Genomic DNA, 10,700 nt, shown 5'->3' with positions numbered 1-10,700 from the left:
TTTATATCTATTGGTTTATTAATGGCCTACAGCCTCTTAAGCAGATGCATATTCATTAGATAGCCAGCTGTTAGGAGGTTCCCAGATGTCGAAAGTAGCTCTGTCTTGGTGTACATTCTTTTTTTTTTCCCTTCTCATGAAACAAAGTAATTGCAGCTCGATTAAAGAACCAGTTAATTACTGAACCAGTACCTTATGGCATGATTAAAAAAAAAAAAAAATCTGCAAATTTGTGAGTACAGACATTTTTAAAAACAGAGATGAACTGAGCCTTCGCTGTGCTGTACACATGCAGAATTTACAAGGATGTAGAGACTGGATTACTCCATGTAAAGAACCCCCAGCTGCAGAATCCTGGGAAACACTGAGTTCTGGAAAAGCATCTTTCTTCATTTTCCCCATTCTGTAGAATTTCTCTTACCTCTTATCGTTCTTTATGTGAATAATGGACGTAGAAACACAGGGAAAAATGAAAATGAGACACATCTCAGATTTTAAAGGTCATTTTATACAGAGAAGCAAAATTCCATGACATCCCAGCTAGATAAAACTGTGACCAGATCATTGACCAGGCTGTACAGGTTGACTTACAAATTGCATGGGGCATCCTTCTCATGCAATGTTCTCTCATCCTTCTCTTACAATGTTAACCTGATTCACCGAGTTATTTTTTGCAACTTCTTACCTCCAAGCTCTAAAAGCAGCTCCCAAAAGCAGGGCTAGAACAACCACCACCCTCCTGCCACCACCTCCAGGAAGCTCTTTGGCCACAGAAACGTTTAAAATGTTAAAGTCAACTCCAAATGCAAGGTTCATGAGGATTCTGTTCCTGGCTGATGGGCAGGAACTGCACAGCCCCTCAGTCGTGCCAGCCAACGAGGAGCATCAGCCCTGCTTTGTCCCAAGGAGCTGCACTTCCATTACCAGGAGAGAAAGAAGAGGGCAACTACTTTTTCCTGGCTGCAGGCAGAGCTTCAGGGGGGATAAGAGGAAGCATGCAGGTATTCAGGATTTAGTTTCCAAATCTCTCATTCATACTTTTAGTTTCCCTCAGTCCAGTCTGTCACCAAGTACCTGGCCCTGCACAATGATTTTTTTACTGCGCTGACAATTCTGTATTAACAAAAACGTTCTCTCTGCATGCAAGAATTTTGCCTAAAATAAAGAGTTTCAATGTGTTTGCAAACCCAACAGACCTGAAACAATTCTGAATTTTAGTCAGTAGCATCTTGAAATAAAACTTGGGGTCAAGGGAAAAAAAAAAATTAAAAGCACCCCTCAAACCAAACCCTTGTGCATTAAAAGCTTTAATCAGAACCAAGTGATGGTACTATAAAATGTCATCTGCTATCAAAGTGTTTACAGTCATGCACAGAGGAACATGGAGGCAATTTTGTAGAGCGACTCCAGGAGCAAAGGCCTCTGAGAATAAAAGTGTCTTTAGATATTTGTTATCCTGTTATAGCTGGTATCACCTTGAGTATACAATGCCTGCCTGCATTATGTAAACACTTCATTGATAAATCCCTCCCCCACCTCCCCTAAGCTGTGTCAGACTGTTCTTAGCTGACAGATAGAGCTGAAACAGATGCTGCTATAAATACCCTTGTTTAGCTGTTTGGAATATAATTTCTTTTGTAGAACATGGTGGGTGCTCTAGTTATCACTGAACCTGCACCTGTTCTGGAGTTTATTACTCCTTTGTACACATCAAGATGCCTTTTTTTTAATGATTCTATAAAAAAAATCAAACACAGAGTTGGATTCTGCTGCCCCTTTCTCCTCTTCTAAAGTATAGATATCATTTACAAAGGATTTCACTCATTTTAAGTGAACTCTTACAGATTTCAGAAGCTACAGAATCCAGAGGCGGTAAAAGTTTAACTCTTAGGAACAGACACAGAGTTAATTCATAAAATTATATATATAGAATTCCATGATTCTATATACATATACAGTCAAGTGCTACACAACACCCAGCCAGCCAAATCCAGAGATCACAGGTACAGTTGGACCCAGTTTTAAAAATTAAGAAAGGAGTTGTACTAAGTAACACAGTGGCATGATTTTGGTTATATTCAAATTTTACTCGGCAGCAGCTGATAAATGGTGCATATCTGTCCCCATTCCCACAGCAGCTCATTTGTTTTTTCACCTGGAAAGATAATTTTTAAAGATATTATTTTGCTGTTTTGCTCACACCTGAAATACCAGAAATGGAAATATATTATGCTATTTATCTTAAACGAGTTCAATATCATTTTAAGCAAAACCAACCCATTTTACATTTGATCTTTATCTAAAAATGTAAACTATATTCTGCTAAGCACTACTACCTGTGATTCACGTGCCTGAACTGGGAGAGAGAATGGGACAAAACTTCCATGCCCCAGGCTACCTCTCCCACTGCAGAAAAGATGCACAGGGATGCCCCTGGTCCATGTTCTGAAGGAATCTTTGTTGTTTTTTTTCTGATGTTTATTTTGGATCAAAGGACTTTGTTTTCATCCACCTGCAGGTGACCTGGCTGGCTGACAAAGCTGCTTTTCCCACTCCATACACCCTACTTTGTAATGAGGGTATTGATCCATAGGATGAACAGGGATCAGTTCAGCACTGCAGCTGCTCCCTGAGCCTCTGCACCCCTGACTAAGGTGTAATTGGCACAATCCAAATGATCCATTCCACAGTGGCCACATGTTTTCCACTGGAGTCACTCTAACCCCCCACAAATCTGCTTCATTATCACTGTCTTGATTAGAATCACTGGTTGCTCTGTGAGATGTGAACAACCTGAACAGGGACATGATCCTTCAACTCAAAGCTGACTATTTCACCAGCCAAACCCACCTTAAAAGAACACCATGAGGAATACCCATCCTACTCATCCAAAAACCTTCCACAGAGGACAGAGCTGCACTGCAACCCTCCAGCACGACAGGATAACACTGACTACAGGTTTAGTTTTCCTTGCCCCCCCACCTCCCACCTCTGGAACCAGCTTTCTTCCCACCACAATTTTGCATAGATTGAACCAGTTTGAGTCTTGCCATCTGTTCCAACTAAAGGGTCTGAAGATGATTATTCCAAGTAAGTGTAAAGGTTTCAGAACAGGAACCAGAGTGATCTCTCCTACCCAGCCGCTGAAGCCTGCCTTGATTACTTTGATGTAACAACACTTGAAAGCTCCTATTCTTTGAAACTAATTTAAACACATTGAATTGTTGAAAGATTAAAAACCGCAGTCAGCTAATTACACTCACTCTCATCTCTTATTCAGCAAATGAATCACTTTTCATTACCACTTAGCTGAAGTACATGAATTTCTGCCTAATTAGAAATGTTGTAGATGGAGCATTAGCAAGGCTGGAGCGGGTCAGGATATCTTGCCTGCTTCATTTTTAATTCCTAACAGTAGAGCCAGATAGGAAAGGCTTCAGATAAGAAGTCATTAAACAATTTTAAATTATTTATAAAAATTACTTTGCCCAAATTATAATTATTTTTTTTTCCCCAAATGCTCTCATAAACGTCAAATGGAATGAAAGGAAAAGCAGCCCAACACTGATTTTAATGAACATTTTAATGTTATGTATAACAGAACATTATGAATACAATGGAAACAAAGTTTTATCAATTTAATAATAAAAAAGAAATTCAACATAAGAAAAGGGAGGCAATAAATTTCATACCTATAGTATAGTGCTTATTCTTAACAATATTCCCAGCTTGTGAATATAACAACGTCTTTGTGTTCCAGATTCTAAAATCTTGATTCAAGTGAACTTAAATGCAGAATTACAGAAGGAAAAACAAAAACCCCAAAAACCTTAATTCATTCTTTTGCTTTCAGTAAATCAGTAAAATCTTTGACTGCTACAGGTCTCCTTTATTAATATATATATTTTTTTTTTTACTCCTCTATTGGATTCCACAGCTGCTAATGCCATATTTACACAAAAGAATCACCAAGTATTGTATAAAAGCCAAGATCCAATGCCATTGGATTAGGTTGGGTTATAGATTTACATCACTGAAGTGTGATTCACTTGCTGCTGATGCCTTAAACCAGTGGGTCCATAGGGACATTGGTGCTACAAAGGACACCAAGTGCCACTGCAAAAAGAACTCCAAGAAAGCGCATTTTCTGGAGTTTTCTGAAAGGAAACCTTCCAGCAGTCTTGGATAAAGATTCTCTTAGACTTCCATGGGATATCATATATAACATTAGAAGCATGTTAAGACCCCAAAAATCTGTTGATTACCAAATTGCTGAGAGAGAATTTTTACAATAAAAATTTGGGTAATACAGCAGCGTGGCTGGAACATTAGCAAAAGTATATATACATTCCAGGTCCCTTTGAATTAGCCATAGTCACTTATGTAAGCCATTTCTGGACAAAAATATATATTCTTATAAAAAACTGATCATAGTACTTGAGTGACTTCACAATTGTGGACTCAGTGGTAGTAAAAGGAATGATCCAATTATGACAAAGCGATCAGGGAGAGGGGGGAAAAGAAAGTCAAAGCTCTTCAAGAAAAAAGAAAAGTATAAAATTAGATTCAAACATTTTTATCCAGTCCCCAATCCAGTCTTCCATCAAGTCTCAAAGTTAAAATTGGTTCTTCTACATAGGAAAGGTTTTTTGATGGTCTTAATACAAATTATTTTGTAAAATCATCCAACACATTCCTTAGAAGAATCTTTCACCTCTCCAGAATTTGAACACTAGTTATTTCAACATTTAGAAAATAGCTTTTGGTTCTTTATGTAGACACTTTAACTGATAAAGAAAAAAAAAGTATTAATCAGTGTTTTCCATCCCTTCCTCAGCTATATTTGTGCAGCTAAAAATCCTTCATTCAGCCTGCCCATTTATTTTATTTTATTTTAATTTCATTTTATTTATCTATTTTACAATCTTTATTTGCTAAAATTGGCAAAATTTGCAAAGGCATCTTGCTTGGGTTGTACAGTCCCAGGAGTCAGAGTGGTCATAGCCATATTGGGTACCCCCATTCCTATTGTGCCCGTCAAACCCATTCCTGTAGCTGGCACTCCCATGTTCATGTTCATTCCCATCATTCCCTGGTTCATCATCGGTGTGGGTCCCATGGCAGTCATTCCCATTGTACCTGTCATCACATTGGGCATTCCCATCCCCACGGGCATGGGCCCTCCCATCAACGTGCTGCTCTGGGGTCGCACAGGCATCACGTTGGGCTGAGGACTGAGGTTCACGGCTGCAAAGTTTTGAGTCATGACATTCACGGGTTGTTGCATATCTGCAGGAAAGGGAAAGCACACAAAAAGCACTGATCAGATCTGATGGCACTGAAGGTGCTCAGGCATTTTAAGAAACTTATGTGGTAATCGCTGTGAGCATGGATACACAATGGCCAAACCCACACCTATTTCCTGATTTGGACATCAGGAAGAATTTCTTCACTGAAAAGGTTGTTGGGCATTGGAAGGGGCTGCCCAGAGAGGTGGTGGAGTCTCCTCAGTCTCACCGTCTGAGGAGGTGTTCAAAAGACAAGTGGACATGGCACTCAGTTGACAAGGCGGTGATCAGTCAAAGGTTGGACTTGATGTTCATAGAGGTCTTTTCCAACCTTAATGATTCTGTGGTTTTATTTTGCTTGTTTCCCTATTTTCTGTGTGAAGACTCAAAAAACTTCTATAAAAAATTTAAATATAATTTTTTACCAATACATGCTGCTCTGCATATTCTAGAGAAGTTCTAAGGATTAGGAAGCCTGAAATCAAGATACAGCAACGGTGCAAGCTCTGCAGTAGAACCTGCACAGATACAGCCTCCTGGCACATCAATAATCTCCATTTAGAAAACATCACTTGTGTCACAACACTGCAGCAGTTTCAGGAACCAGTGTGACTAAAGGTAGGAAAACAGCAGGCTAGAGCACTCAGATCTCAGGGCCAGCCTATGGAACGCAGGGCTCAGTGTGCACACAAAACAGTGCAATGATCACTTACTCTGTTGCTGCATCATGGCGTTAAGCGATGGCTGTTGGGGTTTTGAAGGCTGCATCCCAGGTACTAAATTGTCCAAACTGATATTTACACTGGGATCTGACCAAGTTGAGGGTAGAGTTTTGCTTGCATTTTTCTGGACCATCTCTGTCGCATTATAAAGAGAGTTAGACTTCGGCATCATCGTGTTCATGGTTTGCAGAGGCTAAAAAAGAGAAGTTTGTTGGAATTCACTTGAAAGAATTTACCAGTAGGAAACTGGACTAAACAAGAGGTGTTAATTTCTCCCACAGAAGACAAAAAAACCCAATAAAACAGGCTGGAAACCTGTAACATGCTGCAGAAAATGGCTTTAAAATATCAACCTCAACTTCTCCAAAAAAGCAGCAACACTTCCTAGATCAATGAAGATCATCTCTGAGAACACTGGCTTATAAAAGGACTTTTCTTTTTAGTAGGCTATTCAAACATTTATGGACAAAACTTCCTTACAACATGCTGATCACATCTGAGTGACCAGGTCTAATGCATTCCAGGAGTGAGATGGATTAATTTTCAATGCTGTGACTAAAGAGAAGAAAAAAGATTAATCCAGGTAGGTCATTAGCAAACAGTACCAAGAGCAGCATACCTGTGACCTGGACATGGGTAAACTGGCACTCATCATGGTGAAATTCATGCTTTGGGTGGTGGTCATGGTTGTCTGAAAGGGACCCATCAAATCAAAGAGATCTGTAGCATTTGAAGCAGCTGGAGGCTGGCCCGAAGCTGGCTGGGGGCTACTGAAGAGCTCTAGAGCCGGCTGCTGTGCAGTTCTGCTGAAGAGCTCTCCAGATGAAGCACTGGGACAAGGAGAAGCTTGGTTGAAGGCACTCCAGTCACCAAAGTCTCCATTTCCAGTTGTTGCTGTACCTGAAGGAAAGGCAACAGTGTGGGAGGAAGGAAGAGAGAGAAGAAAGGCAGAAGACTTAGAGAAAGGCGCTGAGCAAATGCCATATTCCATGAACTGAAACAAATGAGAGCTGATCTGTGTCCGTCCAGATTAACATCTGCAGGTAGAACCTCCATCTGGACATCATTCCCTCTCATGAATATTCCAACAATTTTAACAAGGTAGGAAAGGAAATATGAAACACCCATACACAAAGTAGAAGGATGTTTGATAACATGTCACCTGTGGACGCAAGAGCAGCAGGGACAGGTTTTCTTCGGCTGAAGTACAACTGTGGAAGATAACTTAGGGGTACACAGGAGGCTACAGTCAAAACAACACCTAGAACTTCGATAACTTTTATCAACTTTTTATCTAAGCATTCTGGTATTTGCTGAGAGAGCAGCTGTCAGGAACAAGCCACTTGATAAAGCAAATTCCATCACGATAAAAGAAAGACAACAAAATTTGGTTGTATACAACTAGTAGCTCTTTGTATAAAACCATGCTGAGGGGAGTAAAAACCAGAACTTTGAAAGCAGGTTGTCAGGGAATGCTTATTTGAGACAAGGAATAAGCACTTCCCATTCCATGAAGTGCTCATGTAAAACACATTAGGTTTTCTAAATCTGATTCCTGAACAAAATGCCTTGACTTGAAGGAGAATTTCAGTCTTAGATCTAGCATTTCTCTCAGCAGCAGCTTTGCTGAACTCTTAGTTCATCACTTAAACATTGTTTCATTTAAATATAGGAGGTTTTTGGAGACAAGCATTTAAATAAAAACACAGAGCTCTCACTGTATCCCACTGTGAGGACAGATCCAATAGTATGAGCTGTTTATAGACACCTGCAAGAGCACCTATTTAAGCATCACAGATGTTGAGACACAAACCAGTGAACCGAGAGCATGTCATAACCTTTGAGTCAAACAGGAGGAGATGTTACCTCCCTTAAAAACACATGTTTCTGGATTAACAAGAAAAGTGTTGCTTCACAGGAGTGATGGGGGAAGAAAAGCTAAAAAACATCATCTCTAGGAGATGCTGAATACAAAGTAACAGCATTTAAACAGCTCTCATGCCACACAATGCATCCTGTTCTGAGTTTGAGCCACTGTCTGGGTCAGTTTTTTGATTATCTCACTGATACCCTTTCGGTACTTCAGCAGTCACAAGCAACATTGTTGCCATATGCAATGAAGTTTGAATGCTAATGAACATTTAAATAATCTCTTGAATTTCTTTAGCTGAGTGAATGAAGACTCAAACACACAGAGCTGGGGTAGATTAATCTGGTGCTAGTTTCCATTTCCTGCTCTATCCAATGGCTGGTTCCATAAGGGCCACCCATAGCCATTTTCTACATCAGTATTCCACCCACTCACGTGTAACTGCAGCAGTCTGTCACATTTCATGTAAATATTTATCAACACACACCTTGAACCTTTAGCCGTCTCCATCTTTACCAACACATTACAATTTAAAGAATAGTAGGAGAGTAAATTTGTTCACAAAATTCAAGTATTGCCAACAACTTCAGTGCATGAAGTGGGCTAATATTCATTAGCTTAGGGCCTTACTAGAACATTTGCTTTGATCTTCCTCACAAAGAGGAGCCTATATTAGAATGTTTCAATTAGTATCACATATTAAAAATTAAAACCTACTTTAAATATTCTTGATAGATAAGTAAATGCTGAGTGTGCTCCTTCTATGTTCAGACCTGTGCACTGAGCACCAATAATGGAAGTGGGGGTAAAAGGGAGAAGGTTTTGCCCCTTCAGTAGGACTTCAAAGATGATTAATCAAGAAGGAAAAGATTTCTAGAGGGGCTTACGCTGTTCAGGAATGATTAATCATTTCACAGGACTCCTTGTCCCTTGCATAATGGTGATTGGAATAGATTAATCATGTTAATGCAGATAAAGGATTGTATCAATTTAGACTGTATTAACTCAGGAGTTATTTGCATAGTAGGCGGCTTTGTGTTTGCAAAACAACTTGGGTTTGACTAAGAAAGCCTGTAAAAAAATTAGAGCAGTTCTTTCCCACCAAGCAAATTAAATGTGTATTAACTAATCTAGGTAGCACAGCTTTCCTAACGCAGCAAAATAAAGGAAGAGATATAAACACACTGACTAAAAGCTGGCTCACAGGTAGATTTTCTGATCAACCTCTTTGCTATTAGCTTCTCATTTTGTACTTAATCCTACCCTGAGAACCCCCAGTCACAAACACTCCTGCCCAAATTAACTTCACAAAAGACAGCCAGCCAGCTCTCTCCACTCTCTGCTTGTCTGCAGCCCTCTTCTGTCTGGGTAGCACTGCAGGCTCCCAAAAACATTCCACCAAAGGGAAGTTGATTGCTTTAGGTGGCCCCCTAGTATATTTTATTTTTTTCTAGTCCAATTTCAAGGGAAACTGTGTTCAGATGGTGGCCATGTCTATGTAACAGCTTGTATGTTTGCCTGCAAAATGACTGCACATGCACTGAACCAGCCCTGGAGAAACAGGCTGTGCCAGGCAGGGGTACCTTCCTTACTCCTGTAGCACTTGTGGTCCAGTTACACACACAGTTTGCCACGCAAAGGGAGGTGACTTTCAATTATGCCACATGGCATCTCTTCCCCTCTTCTGACCCTTAAATCAATCTGTAAATTAATCCTACCTGGTGATGACGGGAAACTTGCTGAAGCAGCAGGTGAACTAAAATCAGCAAATCCTCCAAATGGGTCAGTTGGTCCACCTAGAAACAGAAGGAAGCCAAAAGCTGTTACAGGATTGTGCAAAGATCCATTGCAACAACTGCATGTGGGATTTATGAAGAGAAGCTGTTCTGTACTTGACACGATGGATTTATTGATTCTGCTCCCTAAGTCAGCTCTGTTTTCCTGTTCATCTCCATACTATATTTATACAACCCTGAGCAACAATAAACTGGATTATTTCCAACTACCTGGTAGATCTTGCAGTTTTGTTTTCCTAGGGAAGAACTAAAATATGCAAGTTTTTGTCATCTCTAAAAATAAATGTAGAGATATTAAAAAGATTAACAAGATTTTAACTAGGGAGAAATGCTACTAGTTTGGCAGTTTGTAAAATTAAAACTTTGAGAGCATTATATAAAAAGCCAAACATTCCTACTGTATTAAAGTTAATTTATTATGCTTCCTATGAAAAATTACATGTCACTTTATATTTAGTTTTTGTGTTACTTAAAGCATGAATGATTCTGCAATGTTCTTGAATTGGGATTTCAAGGACAGAGTTTGCATTTGTGTTCATTTTTTTATAAGTTTGCTCCCTTTCTACAAGGAGAACATTAAGTTTTCCAACTAGACATTTGTATACAGCATATAAATTATTAACTTCTGAATACAGCAGAGTAACAATTTTTCACTTAAAAGATACAGCAAAGGTATAAAATCAGAAGATTTAAAAACCATACTGTAAAACTGCTTTTTAAAAATAAACTGAAAAAAGTTAAAAAAAAAAAAAAAAGTCACCCAGTTATTGTTGGCACTGCTTTTAAGCAGGGATTCCTGACCTGAGGAAGCCAAGAAGTTGACCTTATTTGTTTGTCCTCAAAGATTTCACCTCCAAGCAGTCCCACCCTTAGAAGAAGCTGCAGCAGTTCAATTATTTTGCTTTTAGTGTTATGCCTACATTATATAGGTTACATCACAGCTGCTTAGCCTGCAGTGCTTAGGAACCAGCCAGGTGGGACTGGAACATCTGTGCTGCACTCAAACACCACCAGGGACAGTTTC

General features: G+C 39.5%; 1 protein-coding gene across 1 annotated transcript in view; it reads right to left on the bottom strand.

Moving 5' to 3' along the window:
* Window positions 1-3,565: 3,565 nt before the first annotated feature.
* The window catches only part of CLINT1 (clathrin interactor 1), a 46,515-nt gene continuing 39,380 nt past the window's right edge, over window positions 3,566-10,700 (bottom strand). The window contains exons 9-12 of the mRNA XM_051794240.1: window positions 9,599-9,676; window positions 6,630-6,910; window positions 6,002-6,203; window positions 3,566-5,289 (exon numbers count right to left, since the gene is read on the bottom strand). Of these exons, the coding sequence (XP_051650200.1) occupies window positions 4,928-5,289; window positions 6,002-6,203; window positions 6,630-6,910; window positions 9,599-9,676 (923 nt within the window). The 3' untranslated portion in view covers window positions 3,566-4,927. The remainder of the gene's footprint in view (window positions 5,290-6,001; window positions 6,204-6,629; window positions 6,911-9,598; window positions 9,677-10,700) is intronic.

The sequence above is a fragment of the Manacus candei genome, unplaced genomic scaffold, assembly GCF_025592945.1.
Source record: "Manacus candei isolate 608988 ecotype Guabito, Panama unplaced genomic scaffold, ASM2559294v1 h1tg000037l, whole genome shotgun sequence".
Taxonomy (NCBI): domain Eukaryota; kingdom Metazoa; phylum Chordata; class Aves; order Passeriformes; family Pipridae; genus Manacus; species Manacus candei.
Note: the sequence above shows the minus strand (reverse complement) of the source record. Positions and strands in the feature narration are given on the sequence as shown.